This window comes from Betta splendens, chromosome 6, assembly GCF_900634795.4.
Source record: "Betta splendens chromosome 6, fBetSpl5.4, whole genome shotgun sequence".
Classification (NCBI taxonomy): domain Eukaryota; kingdom Metazoa; phylum Chordata; class Actinopteri; order Anabantiformes; family Osphronemidae; genus Betta; species Betta splendens.
This window is the reverse complement of record NC_040886.2, coordinates 4,138,377-4,157,880: the sequence shown is the minus strand read 5'-3', so window position 1 is coordinate 4,157,880 and position 19,504 is coordinate 4,138,377. Positions and strand designations below refer to the sequence as shown.

The 19,504-nt window shown below is 40.5% G+C and overlaps 1 protein-coding gene across 3 annotated transcripts in view; it reads right to left on the bottom strand.

The window, feature by feature from the left end:
* Nucleotides 1-18,737, bottom strand: part of kiaa1549la (KIAA1549-like a) — a 66,591-nt gene extending 47,854 nt beyond the window's left edge. For 2 of the 3 annotated variants that reach the window (XM_029152626.3, XM_029152628.3), the window contains exon 1: nt 18,227-18,736. In XM_029152626.3, coding sequence (XP_029008459.1) covers nt 18,227-18,473 — 247 coding nt within the window. In that variant the 5' untranslated portion in view covers nt 18,474-18,736. Of the gene's footprint in view, nt 1-18,226 lie in introns of all 3 variants that reach the window. The other variant, XM_029152627.3, reaches the window with a different exon arrangement.
* Between the last annotated feature and the right edge of the window lie 767 nt (nt 18,738-19,504).

The window sequence follows — 19,504 nt, the reverse complement described above, 5'->3', positions numbered from 1 at the left end:
GTAAATGAAGGCGTCACATTAAACCCAAAGATGCAAAGAAACATCAGTACGGCAATAAGCATGCAGTCATGCATAATTAAAACACACACACGCAGGCAGGCAAAAGACGGTGTGACGCCTCATCAGCACCGCTCTGTCTGAGTCCTGTGACGAGCTCTGGGGCATTGGGTAGGTCAGGCAGTCTAGCATAAACAGAAGCAGGGAGACATCCTGGGCTGCTGTGGCATGTGCAATGCATGTACACATGTACAGAAGGCCAACGGCCACACACACACACACACACATACATGCTTAAGTTGCAAAGGAAGGATGCAGCAGAGGAAGCGTTGAGCAATCACAAGAACTCAGACTCAAAACTAGACAAAGTACACAATACAACACTCCATCTTCACCTTCCTCTGCCTTTCACCTGCACATGCTGTACCCACAGCGTCTCCGCTACCGCCTGTGTCATAGGCAAGGATATGAACGCAATCAAGTTCGCAATATATATATATAGATATATATATATATATATATATATATATATATATATATATATATATATATATATCTATATATATATATATATATCTATATATATATATATATATATATAAATTTGTGTTGGGATGTAGGCAAGACCTAAAAGTGCTCGAGAATCTTGAACATATTTGACAGCAACATCTCCAAACTCCAGTAGCGTTTGAGATTACCTATAGATGTGTACAGACAAGCTCCAGCTCCGGCTTGGAGGCAGAGAGGCAGTGGATTCCACATGCATTCTCAGCACCGTCCCAGCTGGCTGGAGCTAATGCTGTCGCCGTGTTCGACAACCTCCCATCTGGACAGTGTTGTCGCTGCTGCAGTTCGCCTGCTGTGCCCAACGAGCACCTAAAAGGCCGCTTGGTGCTAAACCAGCAGCGTCTCACACACAGTGAAGTAGGACAGTCGTCATGGGGCCTCGTGCTGTCGTCTATCAGTCTTCTCCCAACGGCTGTTAAGGTATTACTGGTGCGGACAGACGTCTAGATGCCATGACTCAACTTCCAGCCAGGAAGGAAGAGGTACAAAGAAGGATGAAAGAACCAATATCTCTATATTACTGTATAGATTGCTCTCACTTTGAAGATCTTCTATGGTAAAGTAAGAAACCAAACATCAGTGGAGATTTTAAATGTTTTGGCGGAACCCGTGTCATGCAGGAAAAAAGAAAACACTGCTGTCATAACTATATGTCAGAAATGTAGCATTTTATGGACACGTTTCTACAAAGGAATTGAGTGAGACCAAGGTCAGAACCTTTGGTTAGAAGTGTTGGACATATCAAGCCTCAGTCCTTTTGAGACGTCCCGCCTGCGGGATACTTTTCTAGAGAATGAAAAGCATCTCACCTGCTCGTTTCCATTCATTGGTTCTGTGAAAACACAACGAAGCACTGCCTGCTAGGTACTGTATGATCGTCTACAGTCCTACACACTGGAGAGCCTTCACACTTTCTGCCCTGGGACTGTCTCCCAGCACCAGGAACTGGATGCTGCAGAAAGCATTTTTAGGAAGCAAACAGACGTTGTGTTCAAATGGCACAAAACCCAAAGAGAAAGCAGTTTAAAACGCTGTCATCCCAGAAACAAGTCTGCAGAGAAATGCATTAGGTCAGAGAAGAAGCTTCGAGAATTCATTTGAGACAAGGTTCACTTTTCTAAAGTCTTTGCCAGATGTAAGTTATTAAAATGACTGGTCACATAACAAAGAAGATGAAAAGGCCATTTGTATGTTTTAAGTCACATTTTCCAAACTTTCAGGACAGAGGCGCAAAGAATAGTTTGTGTCAACTTTGGTGCAGGGCGACACAAACAGAGCTCAAAGGAAAAAGTTTCTTTCACCAGCATGTTTCAAAGAATGCACAAGCAGAAGAGTAGAAACATTTTAAATAAACCTGTAAAAAATGTAAAAGACATGCCAGCAGTTCACATACAATCCAGAGGACTGAATTGCTGGGCCTACTATACAATTTATAATAATGACAATACAAACTGATCCTACTGTTGGCCTTCACATCCCACTGTACACACTTTCCCAGTGCATTGTACCCCAAACCTGTCCTCCTGCCAAAGATCATTGAGGTCTACGGTTGCTCTTATCAGAACATTTTGCTGCTTCATCCCATCATCCAGTCCTTTGCTTGAGGAGGTTAAAAGAGGTTTAGTTACTAGGGAAATCCTAGTTCTCTGACAACATGGCTGTGCATGTGTGTGTGTGAGTGCTTGACAAAGAAATCAGTCTGTGGGTCCTTAAATAATGAGGTGTCTGTGAGATGATTGGTCTGTCCCCTTTAAAACCTCAGCTACATTATTCTATGTTAACAATTAAAACCCATAACTGTAATACTGCACTTTACAATTAGGGCTAATGGTTTTGCTAAGCTGAGTACCTTTTTTTAACAAGATGCATCTAGAGCATCTGTCTCTGTCTCTATCTCTATCTCTACCTCTCTCACACACACACACACACACACACACATACACACACACACACACACACACACACACACACACACACACACACACACACACACACACACACACACACACACACATACAGGGCACCAGTGTATCTGCCATACACCCAGAAACCTTTAGCACATACAATTGGACAAAAACGATTACATCATCTGCCTCAATCCATTTACTCAAATGCACGCAAAGCTACACCCACAGTGACAGGGACGACACACGCACACACACACAGACACACACACGCAGACACACACACACACACACATGCACACACACACACACACAGCCTTAAAATCAAGACCACTTACAACAGAAACACAGACACATTTAGATATTTCATCATAAGTGAAGAGACGGTGGAATTAAGAGGCAAACACAAATTTGAGGAAAAACATTTGCACACACACACACACACACATACACACACACACGCACGAGCTGCTGCAGCTCAGGTCTTACACTTTATTTGCACAAGCCAACTTACTCATGCCAAGGGCTTACTTGTGTGACAGCAACAATCAGTCAGCATGATAGCATAAATGTGTCAGGGAGGAGAGCGTTACTTCTTTGGGTGTTGATTAATCTACAGTCTCATTTTATCTCATAATTTCAAATTAACAGGAATAGCATAAAAATGGCAGGAAATGTTGTATAACCCTACGTCAATAACCTTACAGCAAAACTGTGAACTATGTACAGCCAGTTCACTGCTGTGTACAATTACTGTAAGTTGATGACTGCTGATAAACTGCATCATGACCCCAGCATCTGGGAAAAATGGGATTGGTCAAAAGTGAAAACAGCAGAAAAAAAAGCAGACAAGAGAAAAAGTGTTGACACAAAAAGAACTACTGCCTAAGAGAGAGAGAAGCCCAGAATATATCACTGCTGTTACCTTCTGACCAAACTGTATCTCCCCAACAAGTCCCTGAGTCGTGTGGTTTTTGTTAAATTTTCAGCTTTTCCATTAGTGTGTATTGCGTCTGTTAGAGTGCGTGATGTCACAGCTACAGTGAGAAAGTGCGCTTTTTTAAGACAGAACTTCTGTCTCTAACTTGTCACTACAGCCACAATTTTTACTCTATCAACGTAATTACTTCACTAAATCGTAGTCATACTTGTCTTCTTTCTAATGATGTGTCTGGATATACCCTCAGACCTATACTTTAGTCGCTATCAACCTCAAAGCGCAGAGAGATCCTGAATTTCTCCCATAGACGCTAATGATAATTTTCGGCAGACGTCTAGGGAGAAAAACAAGAGGAGAAGTATTTTGAAATTGCGACTGCGGCTACAAACATTTGTCCTCAAACATAAAATTCACACCATTTGCTCATTGAAGACTTGGGACTCGTAAAATGAAATAATTTTTGTGATAACTATTATGGTTTAGCTGGAACAATCCTGTTTATACAGGGTGAAACTCTGCTTTTACAGAGCAGAGTGAGCCTGATTTTCCCGCCTTTCGTCTCCATGGCGACGGCGCAGCTGCAGATTTCACCAACAGGTCAAACTCCTGATGCTCAGTGTAGACAGCAGTTCCATGCATATTACTGATTACTCAACTACACTATTGGATTGTGTAGTAATTAAGCACACGCTTCCTCTTAATCCTTTCAAAATAAAAGCATCAAGCCAAATAATTAGCTTTAATACCAACATTTCTGCTTTTATATGGGTAATTATGATTATTTTAAAGATAGATTAACAGTTTAGTAATTACCCACACATGCTACCTCTATGTCCTTTCAAAATAAAAGCACCAATGCAATTTATTAGCTTTAACTGCTCTGATTTTGCCTTTGAATGGGTAATTATGATTATTTAAAGACTAATTGACAGCTACGCTATTACGCCCACACGTTTCCTCTAAATCCTTTCAAAATAAAAGCACCAATTACAATTTATTACCTTTAATGGCAAGATTGATTAGAATATTTCTGGTTCTGAATACTTACCAATCGTTAATGAGACACTTTAGAGTTCAGCAAATAACCACTCACACTTATTAGGGTGATTTTATTCTGAAAGGGCTTAACCTAAATTTTTTTCTTTAATAGGGCAATTCTTGCTATTGAATGACACATATTATGACTGTCTAATGACTATTTTATAGATTAGTAATTACTCACACACAACCTCTAAATCCTTTCAAAATAAAAGCACCAATCCAGATTTTTAGCTTTAATCGCACTATTTGTGCTTTTGAATGGGTAGTCATGACTGGTTAGTTTGACTGTTTTACAGTTTAGCTATTAAGCACACACAGCTTCTCCACATCCTTTCAAAATAAAAGCCCAAATCCTGATTTTTAGCTAAAGATAGCAATATTTCTGCTTTCAACGGGTTTATCATGACTATTTATTTAGACTAAAATACTGCACACACAGTTTCTCCAAATTCTTTCAAAATAAAAGCCCCATTCCAGATCTTTAGCTAAAAAGGGCAATATTTCTGCGTTCAGCTGGTGTATTGTTACTAGATGATAAGACAATCTTAATGTTTAAGTACCAATCCAAATTTTTAGCTTTAATAGCAAAAACTCTGTTTTTGAATGGTTAATTGTGACAAGTAATGAGACTATTTTAAAGTTTAGCTATAAACACACACATCTCTAAATTGTTTTAAAATAAAAGCATTAAACAAATTTTTTTTGCTTTAATAGAACAAATTCTGTTTTTGAATGGTCAATTCAAATTCAGCAATAAGTCTATACCAGTAATTACTGGTTTATTATTACTAGTTAATGAAACAATTTAACAATTACTCACACAAGCTTCCTGTAAGTCATTTCAAAATAAGAATACTAAACTTTTAGTGCAACTAACTAAGCTCCAAACCTTTTTAATTTCTGCTTTTGACTGCTTTTTTGTTATTTAGGACAACTTAATGAGCGCTTTTTCCAGTTTACCAAGTTAGGACACACACTTCCTCAAATTACTTTCAAAATGAAAGCACCAATCTAATTATTTAGCCTAAATATCGCTTTTGTGAATTTGACTAGTTAATTATAACCAGTTAATGAAACTATTTTACTGTTCAGCAATTATCTGCACACACTTCCTTCAAAGCTTCAACTTTTATCAATTCAAATCCAAATACTTGTTCTGAAGCAAATTTAAGCCGTATTAAATATTTTCAAAACGTTTAGCTATATTTCAACAAATTAATTAATTGATTTTCAGCAGTTTGTTAATCTCAGCAAATCTTTTTCGTGTTTCCTCCATATGAAATTGAACTACTTCAGCTTCTTCTGCAAATATTCAGCAGTGTTTAATCAATTCCTATTTCTCCTTAGATACATTCAACTATGATTTAGATGATTTAGCTATTTCATCTGTTTTAAATGTTTCAGTTACTTTCAGCAACTCTTCAGGAATATTTTCAGCTTGGAAGCATTCACTGTGCATTTTCTTATGGAAATGCTTTTTCTAGTTATTATTCTTATTATTTCGCCCCGTTTTTCGGCCGCTATCTACTTCTCAACGCTTTATCGTAGAATCATCGTTCAACGTTCTAAACGTGCGTCATCGTTAGACGATGCAGGCTATTACTTTTCACGTTTTCAGCTTTTCAACTTTTAACGTTATTCAACGTTTTCCGTCGTTTTTTTATAATGGTCGTCTATGGGAATCATCGTTCAACTTTCTGTCAACTTCCCTCTTTTCATCAGCGTCTATCATCGTCATACTTTGGCGTAGAAACGTCATTTCAACGTCAAAAGCGTCTATCATCTTTCAACGTTCTCCGTGTAAATCAGCGTCCTCGTATCTTTTATAGTTTTCGACTTGTGAGCGTTTAAATATCGTGTGGTTTTTGTTAAATTTTCAGCTTTTCCATTAGTGTGTATTGCGTCTGTTAGAGTGCGTGATGTCACAGCTACAGTGAGAAAGTGCGCTTTTTTAAGACAGAACTTCTGTCTCTAACTTGTCACTACAGCCACAATTTTTACTCTATCAACGTAATTACTTCACTAAATCGTAGTCATACTTGTCTTCTTTCTAATGATGTGTCTGGATATACCCTCAGACCTATACTTTAGTCGCTATCGACCTCAAAGTGCAGAGAGATCCTGAAATTCTCCCATTGACTCTAATGATAATTTTTGGCAGACGTCTGAGGAGAAAAACAGAGGAGACATATTTTGAAATTGCCACTGTGACTACAAGCTTTTGTCCTTAAACATAAAATTCACACCATTTGTTCATTGAAGCCTTGGGACTCATAAAATGAAATATTCTTTGTGATAACTATCATGGTTTAGCTGGAACAAGCCCGTTTATACAGGGTGAAACTCTGCTTTTACAGAGCAGAGTGAGCCTGATTTTCCCGCCTTTCGTCTCCATCGCGACGGCGCAGCTGCAGATTTCACTGACAGGTCAAACTCCTGATGCTCAGTGTAGACAGCAGTTCCATGCTTATTACTGATTACTCAACTACACTATTGGATTGTGTAGTAATTAAGCACACACTTCCTCTAAATCCTTTCAAAATAAAAGCACCAAGCCAAATAATTAGCTTTAATAGCAATATTTCTGCTTTTAGATGGGTAATTATGACTATTTAAAGATAGATTAACAGTTTAGTAATTACCCACACATGCGTCCTCTACATCCTTTCAAAATAAAAGCACCAATGCCAATTATTAGCTTTAACTGCACTGTTTTTGCCTTTGAATGGGTAATTATGATTATTTAAAGACTAATTGACAGTTACGCTTTTACCCCCACACATTTCCTCTAAATCCTTTCAAAATAAAAGCACCAATTACAATTCATTACCTTTAATGGCAAGATTGATTAGAAAATTTCTGGTTCTGAATACTTACCAATCGTTATTTGAGACTACTTTAGAGTTCAGTAAATAGCCACTCAAACTTATTAGGGTGCTTTTATTCTGAAAGGGCTAAATCTAAATCTTTTGCTTTAATAGGGCTATTCTTGCTATTGAATGAAATTATTTACAAATACATTCTTCAAATCAAAAAGCTAGTCAGCTTATTTATGATTGTCAACAATGCACCTTGGTCAACTTTTTAATCTTTGACATCTTTTCAGCTTGGTCAAATTAGGAATTTTTTAAATCGCCATCTTTTGTCATCGTTTTATTCTTTGTCAACGTTTTCTTGTTTTCATCATTTTCATCGTTTTCATCTTTTTGCCGTAGTCAACTTTTGGACGCAGTCAACTTTTTGACGTCAGCAGCTTAATCAGCGTTTGTCATCGCTGCGGCAGCAGATCAGCTCTCCCACGTAATTTCTTGAGAAATTACTTTTTCTAGTTTAAGTTTAAGTTTTGTTTTTAATGACAAAATATACATTACACCACTGTCAAATTGAAACGTGACTAAAAGAGTCATCACAAATTTGACGTATTTCATCAAGGATTGTAATATGGTTTGCTATTTCTGATGACTGTGTTGTAACATCTGCCAATAAGTCTGTTAAAATATGTCACATGAAGATGAAGAATATTCAGTAAAGCAGCAAAGCTTGAACCTGTTTGTGTGGATTAATAGCATGCACATAAAACGCAGGGTCACTTACAGTATGTGCTGTTAACACTATGCATTTTGCCTGATAGTATTGCTTATACATTTGGTTAACTCCTAATTAATTCACCTAACAAACTTAGACTTTTTTGTATACTTGTTAGTTTAGGTCGATTATACTTATGTATAATTACAATCTATAATCATATACTCTAGACAAACATTTTTTTTAGTATATATGTGCATAAAAGTGAATTTGGCTTTTTCCTTTTCAGTTTAAAACAAGCATTATACAAATTGTATGCTTGGCATGGCTAGGTTCACAGAATAAATTGTGGAAACCCAGACGTGGAGGATTGGTCCTGGTGTCTTTACAAGATTAGCTGATGTTTGGTGGATGCCAGCAGACAACCTAGAGATTTGTGTTGGGATGAGTGGGTGTATATACATATACAGCACTAGGAGACTGGGCAGAAACAGGTGAGAACAATCACAGCAAATGAGTCAAGTCAGAGTCTATGATAAGGGGAGCTACAGGAAATTACCCTTTAAGATTAACAGCCTGAAATCGAAAGTCAAGCTGCCAACCATGACACTCCCCACACACCCTCAAGTACTTTACTATACTAGTGCATAGTAAGGGATGTTTAAAGCTCTAGTTCACTTATAAATTCGTATTAACTCAAGTGCACCCTCAAAAACAGTACACACCACACACACACCTGTCGTCACATAAGCGCACACTTACACACACTCAGGCTCTGGCAAACACACACGCATGTGAAAGTATCATCCTGGTGAATTGCTCTGCCACTTTGACTGATGTTTTTTTTAACAGAGTATGTGAATACATGCGGGGCACTATTGATTTTCTAGTGCAACATATTGTTGCGGGACGCACGGTGTGACTGTGTGTGAACCAATGAGTGAAGAGAGTAAATGTGATTGGCCCTGCATCCCCTGTGGTGCCAGGACACGATGCCCCTTCATCACTGACAGGGAAAATCAAAGGCATTTATTTTATTAAGCTTAGACACATGGCACGTGAGAAGTGTTTTCACCACATGGCACTATTTCAACCCTAAAGTATAAAAATGCAAAGCAGAGACTGCTGCTGGCTGTTTGCACTTCTCATCTTCGCCCTCTCAGCGCTTCGAGCCGGGCTCTGGCTTTGTAACGCCTGTGAGGCAAACCAACCTCTGATCTTCACAGTGAACTTCATGCAGCCATCTGAACAAACACGCATGCTGGTTTTCTACATCCACAAACTAATGAGGGCGATGGCGCGCGCATCTTATAGCTTCCTCACACCTAAACTAGGTCTTGAACAGCATGTCTGATTATGCAAAGGTATTAATATTTGATATAGATGTGTTTTTCGAAGCAAGGGGAAGCAGAGCGCGTGGGGAGGTCAGAACCATGCGGCTTGATTTGGATTCACCCAGGGGGCAGTAATTACCTTCCTCATCAAAAGCAATTGTTTCGTTTACACAGCTGAGCAGCTTTAGTCCGTAAGACAAACACCATGAGTGACGTAAGAAAAGTGTTTTTAATTAATATACAGGAAGATTATAAATACTATATTGTGTCAGTTTATAATTCATAACTATTGCCGTTCATCTGCTGTCCAAACACTGACTGTCCTGAATTTCCCCCGTTCTGAAGGCACTCGGGTTAATCTGTTATTTACACGCACTGAGTGTGCAGGATAATAGCTCCAAATCCCGGCTGAGTTCAAATATGCATTTTCATTTTTTCCCATCTCAAATGAGCAAATAGAATATTTCAAGCGTCACCATGGAAACAAAAGACCTACTGCAAAAACATGATCATCTCTAGCGGAAAACTTTGATCATTTTGGGCTAATATCCATCTGCTGCAGCTGTTATGTCATCGTATTGAGACGAGCAGTTGCTTTGTATCTAATGATGGAAGAAGCTGTTTGTCAAGCCAAAAGTGTAGCAGGAAGAGAAGATGTAGAAATGTTTGGAGGTTAGGCTAGTGGGTGGGCGTGTAGCACATCTAGCAGAGAGCGCTCACACTGGGTTCATGCATATAGTTGAGTTGTTGCCACAGAGAATTCAGCATCGTACAATACATAAAGTAGGGTGGCGTGTACATTGTTCTGGCTTGATCCTACTAGTACACATTTTTCTAGCTAGTGGATGTGTAGCTTGCACACTGAGCTAGATTTATATATATATATATATATATATATATATATATATATATATATATATATATATATATATATATATATACAGTCAGGACCATAAATATTTGGACAGAGACACAATTCTTCTAATTTTGTTTCTGTACATTACCACAGTGATTTTTAAATGAAACAACTCAGATGCCATTGAAGTGCAGACTTTCAGCTTTAATTCCATGGGTTGAACAAAAAGATTGCATAAAACTGTGAAAAACTAAAGCATTTATTAAACACAATCCCTTCATTTCATGGGCTCGTAAGTAATTGGACAAATGAAATAACTGAAAATAAAATGGTCATTACTAATATTTGGTTGAAAACCCTTTGTTGGCAATGACAGCCTGAAGTCTTGAACTCATGGACATCACGAGATGCTGGGTTTTCTCCTTCTGAATGCTCTGCCAGGCCTTTACTGCAGCGGCTTTCAGTTGCTGTTTGTTTGTGGGCCTTTCTGTCTGCAGTTTAGTCTTCAACAAGTGAAATGCATGCTCAATTGGGTTAAGATCAGGTGACTGACTTGGCCATTCAAGCATATTCCACTTCTTTGCTTTAATAAACTCCTGAGTTGCTTTGGCTGTATGTTTTGGGTCGTTGTCCATCTGTATTATGAAATGCCGCCCAATCAGTTTGACTGCATTCACCTGGATCTGCGCAGACAGTATGTCTCTGAACACCTCAGAATTCATTCGGCTGCTTCTGTCACGTCATCAATAAACACTAGTGTCCCAGTGCCACTAGCAGCCATGCACGCCCAGGCCATCACACTGCCTCCACAGTGTTTTACTGATGATGTAGTGTGCTTTGGATCATGAGCTTCTCCACGCCTTCTCCATACTTTTCTCTTGCCATCATTCTGGTAGAGGTTGATTTTGGTTTCATCTGTCCAAAGAATGTTTTTCCAGAACTGTGCTGGCTTTTTTAGATGCTTTCTAGCAAAGTCCAATCTGGCCTTTCTATTCTTGCGGCTTATGAGTGGCTTGCACCTTGCAGTGTACCCTCTGTATCTACTTTCATGCAGTCTTCTCTTTATGGTAGACTTGGATATTGATACGCCTACCTCCTGGAGAGTGTTGTTCACTTGGTTGGCTGTTGTGAATGGGTTCCTCTTCACCATGGAAATGATTCTGCGATTATCCACCACTGTTGTCTTCCGTGGACGTCCAGGTCTTTTTGCGTTGCTAAGTTCACCAGTGCTTTCTTTCTTTCTCAGGATGTACCACACTGTTGATTTTGCCACTCCTAATACTGTAGCAATTTCTCGCATGGTTTTTTTCTGTTTTCTCAGCTTAATGATGGCTCGTTTCACCTGCATGGAGAGCTCCTTTGACCGCATATTGTCTGTTCACAGCAAAATCTTCAAAATGCAAACACGAGTCCTCTAATCAACTCCAGGCCTTTTATCTGCTTCACTCATAATGACATAACAAGGAAATTGTCCACACCTGCCCATGCAATAGCATGGAAGTCAATTGTCCAATTACTTACGAGCCCATGAAATGAAGGGATTGTGTTTAATAAATGCTTTAGTTTTTCACATTTTTATGCAATCTTTTTGGTCAACCCATGGAATTAAAGCTGAGAGTCTGCACTTCAATGGCATCTGAGTTGTTTCATTTAAAATTCACTGTGGTAATGTACAGAAACAAAATTAGAAGAATTATGTCTCTGTCCAAATATTTATGGTCCTGACTGTATATATATATATATATATATATATATATATATATATATATATATATATATATATATATATGTGATATAAGTGACTGATACAAAAAACAGGACAGCGAGGTGAGATTCAGCGCCAAAGAAGCACGGAGGCTTTTGACGGTGCAAGTCACAATCGGTCTGGTGTTACAAAAGCCTTATGCGAAGAGTTCAGACAAAAGCAATATAGCTCATTTTTTATTTCAGAGACAGAGGAAGAATTCATCTTCCCGCTCCCTCTTCCTCAGGCTGAAGGCAGGAGCACAGAAGAATCACTCACAGAGCCTGGCTTTGAAAGGAAAGTCTGTTCTCAGGTAACAGAAGGTGAACACTGAACCAAAGCCTCTGTCTTTCCTTCAAATGTTTAATGGTTGGTTCTCTGTAAGATGGTGATGACGAGAGAGCCCTAATGAGGCAGTGTCACACTGTTGTAAGTGGATGTAAAGTCAAAGCCTTCTCAAGCTTTTATGAATTGCTCCTGCTCCTTCCGTCCTGTCAGGCAGCATTCACACGTCCACTCTGAGCCTTCCACAGGAAAACAGCTCTCTTCGGCCGTCACTACCAGGGCCACATGATCTGTCATCTGCTGCCTTTACGAGCGCCTTACCACCTTGTGAAAATCATTTTGTGTTGGGTTCACACCAAAGGGCTTTTGTCAGTTCGGTTCCACGGCTAAGGAGGGGTTCAAACAAACAAAATGATCTCTATTGAGGTTCATTTCAGCGGTGACACACTACTTCAGTCTTGATACAGCGCTTGGCTTTTGGTGGCGTCTCACTCATCTTGCAAACAGGAATAAAATGATAAAAAGGTTGAAGGTTGAGCTGCCCACCTCGTCAAGGCACATGGGTGATTCAAGGACGCCACAGAGGTTGACACACACACTTTTCTTACCTAAACAGAAACCATTATGTCATTTGTTCTGTTCCTCCTGCAACTTTGTTTTTTCCTGTGCAGTTCCTGGTGCTTTGTGTTTGGCAGCAATGCTGTTCTTCGGCAGATCTGGTTCTGCTGGACGCTTCTTCCAAGGCTCTAGTTCTTCCTTTACTGTGCTTCTCAAAGGTTTTCTGTATAATTATTAGAATAACTCACCTTAGCACCTTATCTTTGCAAAGGTATAAGCCAGCTGTCATTCAAACAAGAGGCGGGACACTGGAGAGGCAGCCAGTCCATCACAGGGCAACATGTACCTACATGTATATACTCTGCATGCAGGGCTGACCTGTGAGGCCACCACTGCAGCTCCACACCGCCCATTACATGTAATAATGATAATACTGTACATGTGTATTCTGTAGGTCCAAAACGTCAAGTAAAAAAGCATAGATATGAAAAATACTGCAAATACTTACTGCTACATAGAGAGAGATGAAAATTATTACTACTATTAAGGATGTTTTGTTATGGTGGTTGTGGTGTGTTATTATATGTAACTAGAATATGTGTTATATATGGATGTCATATGGTGTTATTATACTTGTATAAACGTATTTATGAACTATATTATTTTATTTAATGTACTTTTTTGGGGAAAGCTGTTGGTTGTATTGTCTTGATGTCTCAAACGACAACACCAGCTCTTATTACAGTATGTATGTAATGTATACTATAATCCCAGGAAATATTTATCACCTCTCTCACTCTTTTTCGTCTTTGACTTCCGACCTCTCTCTCCCCACTCAAACACACACACGTCCTAGAAATAGATCATGAATTCAGTCAATTCAGTCAAAAACACATGATGACAAATCAAATCATTTTTATGTAATGAAACTGCTTCTGTTTTTCTGCCTAAAGACAGCGTGTCGAACACGCTGAACGGGTCAGACCGTAGAGAAGCGCTAATACCGGTAACGATGTGTCTAATTATCTGTGTCACGCTGTGGTTTTACCAACACACATCCGTCCATTATCACTCAATAAGCTCGTCGTAACTCTGAATTTAACACCAGCAAAACACTCACATTCCATCACATACAGTACCTGCTTCTTTTGTCTGTGTGAGGCTCCAGCAGAATCAGAGCGTGGAGAGCCCAAACAAGCTGCTGTCTGACTGCTGAGAAAATGTGCTGGGGAGATGCAGTGCCCCCTGCATCGCTTCCCCCCTTCCTCACCCCAGCTCAGCTACCCCCTTCGATACCCCTGCTCAGTCCTCCCCCTTCCTCACCCAAGCTCAGCTCCCCCTCCCTTACCCCTGCTCAGCCCCCCCCCCCCTTACCCCTGCTCAGCTCCCCCCTTCTTTACCCCAGCTCAGCTCCCCCTCCCTTACCCCTGCTCAGCCCCCCCCCCCTTACCCCTGCTCAGCTCCCCCCTTCTTTACCCCAGCTCAGCTCCCCCTCCCTTACCCCTGCTCAGCCCCCCCCCCCCCCCCCCCCCCCCCCCCCTTACCCCTGCTCAGCTCCCCCCTTCTTTACCCCAGCTCAGCTCCCCCTCCCTTACCCCTGCTCCCTCCTGCTTCTGGGACTACATGCAAGATGTTTGGCCTCACATTGATTCGCGTACACGTCCCACTACACCTCTGATCACACTAGCTCTTCAAATGGCTCGGTTTGTTTTCATACATGCCAGCATTTCCATGGGAGCCAGCTTACCCATCCTTCAAGGTCCAGTTTGCGTGTGTGCTGAAACTGAAAGGCAGGACTGAACTTAATTTTCCAACGCTTGGTTCTGAACACTTCCTAACACACTCACTCACACACAGAGTGAACTGGGCAGAATTGAACCAGGTTAAATCTAGCAAAATATGACTGACTCGCATTCTGAAGAGAGAACACAGCAGAGTGTGTGCTGCCGTTTATTTAGGTTGTCGTAACTTCTACCGACGGAGTGTGAGCTCGAACATCTAATGAAGCAGGTTGTATCACAGCTAGCACGCTCAACTGTCAGCCACCATCAAGGTTTCCAGAGGTACCGCATCTGACAGACCGCATCCATTTAACATGAGCCTGGTGCTTAAGTGCATCGTGAATTCACCACAATTATGAATAAAACTGCTGTTAAGATTTGACACATGGAGAACACGCAGCAGAGTCATTCTCCTTTCACTCTGCGTTAAGCTCTGTGAAGACTTAGATGGTTTGTTTTCCTCATGATATTTGAATGCAAGCCCAGATGTGTCACCAGATGTGTCACTGTTTTACAGTTTGGTTTTAAAATCAGCTTTAACAGTTTCACGGCCCTGAATGTTCAGTTCTCATCAGGTTCACATTGCGAGATAACAGGTGTGATTCTATGGATATGAAGTGGCGGCACGTATAAAACACCACTTCGCTCCCAATCTGTATTCTCATATCACTATCGCATTTAAATTCAACCTCAGTAAGCAATCTGTCAGATCATCTGCTGCCTTTATCTTGCTTTCATTTTGTTTCCTCATACAGACAGGTACAACATGGAACACAGCTTCATGCTGCATGACCAGCATCACAACGATTTCTCATCTCCTGTGCACGGACGCTACACTGCACCCAGTCAATACGGTTGATCACTTTAATTGATGGCAGCAGATGACTGATGGTTAGTAAATGATTTGTCATTGACTCTGGGACCTCTATTATTGTTGTTATCCTTTCATGAGGCTGGATTTTCAAAGTGAAAGAACAAAGCTGTATCTGTAGAGCGGTACTGGCAACCAAATATCAAATAAAGATATACCATGTGACAGAGGTTTATAGAACTCTGACACATAGATCATCAGAGAATCATTTGGTTCATTCTGTCAGTTGAAGTTGTGAGTAGTTTTGTTTTTTGTTTTGTATTTGGTTTTATGTGAATTGGCTCAGAAATTCTACAGTAAGAATAAATTGTATCAAGTCACTGTACCACTGTAACATCTGTGAAGGTAGAGCTTTGTTATTCTGTGGGACAGAATAATTCTGTTGTTTTTCTTTTCTTTTAAATCCAGCTCTGAAAGTCAGAAGGATTGTCTAAAGCTTCTGGAGCCTTTTTTGAAATGCTTCAGTTCAGAAGAAAGACGCCTGCTCAGGGCAAAAAAATATTCTTCTAGTCACATTGACCTGATCTGTTTGTTCACAGTTTGTGAAGTGGTGGCAAAAACACAAATCAGTGTGTGTGTGTGTGTGAGGTGACCAGACAACTGGATGCTCAAAGGTTTGAGTTCAGAAAGCGTTTTGCCCCTGGTGATTATTAAGCAGCAGACTCTAACCTGGCACTTACTCAGATGTTATTTCAATCCCTAACTGACAAACACAGACAGGCAGTGAGAGAAGTACTAGCTGCAACGTTCCCATGGTAACACAGACCAACGGATCCCTGCTGTTCAGTGAGGACAAAGATCTCTGAAGACACATACACGAAGAATATATGTTCGCTGAGACACAGATTCTCACACATAAAACTTCCTGATCCAACCCCATGTTTTAAGGTAAATACAGTGTGTAGGAGAATACAGAAACACAGTAGGAATGTTGTCTCACCAAACGACCTGAAATAGATGAATGCTTGGTTAACCAGGTGAGAGAGACAGCAACATCTGCCTAACCTGTGCTATGGAAAAGCCTGCTCTTAAGCCGCACAGCAACATGAAATAAAGAAAGGATGTGGAGAGCGAGTGGGTGACTCGCTGGAAAAGCTTGGCAGACAAAGTGGCTTTTTTCTGCATACTTTGGCAATATTGTCCATTTTCTAGCTCCATTCTCAAATTTAGCGGGAAGCTGCATTTAATAAACTGCAACTTACTATACTGCATTAAATAAAAATTATTATTATTATTATTATTATTATTATTATTATTATTATTATTATTATTATTATTATTTCTCCTTAGGTAATACAGACAAGAGCACGGTCTAGAAATGAGCAGAACAGAACCAACAATCACATTACATGTGAGGACAGAGTACGTATAACAATGCATTGATTTAAGTTCAGGCATCTGTTTGATGGTGCCCATGTTTAATAAATATGAAGTGTAATATACTCTCAAATTAGACAATAATAATCAGCAGCCATTAACATAATATTCCTTCAGTCTGTTTTGGACTCACTTCTTATACTTAAAAATCCGTCCCAGTTGTTTGTAAAACTGACTCCGTGTTCCTGGAAAGAGACATTTGACATTTACTTCAGACTCCATCCTCAGTGCTGCCAGTGGCAGTGGTGTGAAATGTTGACAGCTACCTTGAACCGACTGTCTGAGAGTTCAGACTAAACGTGGTCAAGCGGCATTAAGCTATTTCCATTTGAAATTGACTCTTTACAATCCACTTGCATTTCTGAGAGGCAGTGAAGGTGATTTCACACGTTTGGATTCAGTGAATTACCTGTTTTTGTGAATTGAGCTGTGCCACTTTGTGACAATATTAGATAATATTTATTCCTGTTCATCATTTCTTTAACATATTGTAAAAAATTATTTCAAGCAAAAATAAAAGGAGAGAACGAAGTCAAAAAGAAATGAAGCTGTTAATGTTGGGAATGAGGTTGATGAATGCGCAGCTGAGGGAGCCTTCCACTGCTTTAAGACGCGTTAAAGTGTTATGAAACGCGTGTCCTTTAGAACGACGTAGGTCTCTTCTAAAGGTCGTAGATTCACCGCCATATAAATGCTCAACATTGTTGTATGATATTATTAAACTGATTCTAAACGATAATCGGGTTTCGTGCTTCACATAAATATAACTAACCACACATTACATAATTACGGGCCCTCTTCAAGAGCTGTAGCATCAATAATTCATCTGTGTCGATTATGAAAGGTCCCCTGCGGATGTTGTCCGAAGTTGACGACCCCGGGACCAAGGCACCATGAATGGATAAAAAGTTCCGCGTTCATTTAGAGGAACTGCGCCGGCCAGTGTGCCTTTGCGGCGCAGCGCAGTCCTGCGGTCCGGCGCGCTCTCCGTCCGGGTGATCGGGTACGTGGCACCGGTTCGGCTTCGCGAAACTACACAGATATTTAAATGCTCAACAAACCGAACGGATACAATGCAACCGCACTACAATGCTGCATAAACATATAATACTATGACAACAACAACAACAAAGCCCCGAACAGATCCACACGCATTGCAAGCACTTCCATGGTCCATGTTAGAACACAGCGCTTGGTTGAACTGTTGAACTGGTATTCGTTTAGGTGGCCAAATCTGGTAGAAAGAAATAAAGTCTACGTTTATCGTTGCCTCAAGCAGACTTTACTGGGAAAAATCAAGGCACTGACATTGAAATAGGACTGGGAACATTGAGCTCAGCTCATTCACTCAGCCTGCTCATCCTGTGTTTTTTCATGCGATCACAAATAGGCTAAATAGACATTCAACGTGTTAAAGTCATATATGGACAGGAATAGGTGTCCAACCTGAAATGGCCAAGGAGCTCGGTGTCAACAGCATCAGCAGCGCCGTGACGGTAACAAAGCACCGGTCCAGCATCCTGCTCTGCGTCCGTGTCGTCGTCCTGTTCCTCGGAAAGCAGGCGCCCACCGTCTCCCCGTCCGTGATCCATGCCGTCGGAGAGAAGCAGCAGGGCTCTGCTTTGCTGTTTAACCCCCCGACCTCGGGGCCACTGCTGCCGCCGCTGGAGGAGAGTGCATGTTTGGGAGCCATTGGTCAGCCAATTAATCCTTAATGGAAAACATCTAACGGCGCTGCTGTGGTGAAAGGCATCCGATCAACGTGCCCCCGGTGCGGATTAGCAGGGAGCCGCTCTCCATGAGCCCGCCGACGATCACAGTGGTCGGCAAGGAAACAGATTTAGATTTTTTCCTGGCGTCGCTCACTGGCTCCGTTTCTGTGTACGCGCGCGGTATCAGATCCTCACTGCGACCGCTAGACGCTCTCAATCTCCGCTGGCAGCTGCGTCAATGCACGGCTACAACACCGGAAGACAATTGGTGCTGCCAAAATAAAACACGCTACGGACGCTAGGAAGAAAAAGGTCTCAGCGTTTAGGTATCAGGAACCAGGAGACGACAAATATAAGCAATCTCCTTTCATATAATTAACTTTAACCCTTCTAAGAAACATATCATTTTTATAATTAACTCACACATCATTTTTGGGGAGAAGAGATCTTGTTTGACAAAAGTCTACAAACAAATCCAAAGATGCTGAACATTCACACAACACTCATTATTTTTCTCTGGCTGTGATTTTAACAAACATTAGACTCAACAGGGTTTGACTAATCTCTTAGCCTGGTTGTGGTAATGAAAAAAAACAGACCTTACTGATAATTAAACGTTCTACATTTACATGTATGTGTTTTTAGTGTTTAATTAAGTGTACTACACATAAAACCAAAACCTTTAATGATGTAAAGTTTTTATTTACTTCATACTCGAGTATTGAAATCTTACAGCACTTATGTGTATTGAAATATATACTCAAAACGTCTTCAACAAACATGTTTACTCAGCTTTTCCGTCTGCCTACTGTTTGGCTGCAGGTTGGTCTGGTAGTGGTGGACCTTAGCAGACAGACCCACACATATTTCTCTCTCATCACACGTTCTCCAGATTTAATTCAAGGTGTCTGCTTCGCCATTGTTATGGATGCATATTTGATGACAATGGTTTCAACTTGTGTTGAAACAAGGTAGAGATGTGTTGCTGCCATCATATTTGAATTAAGCTAAT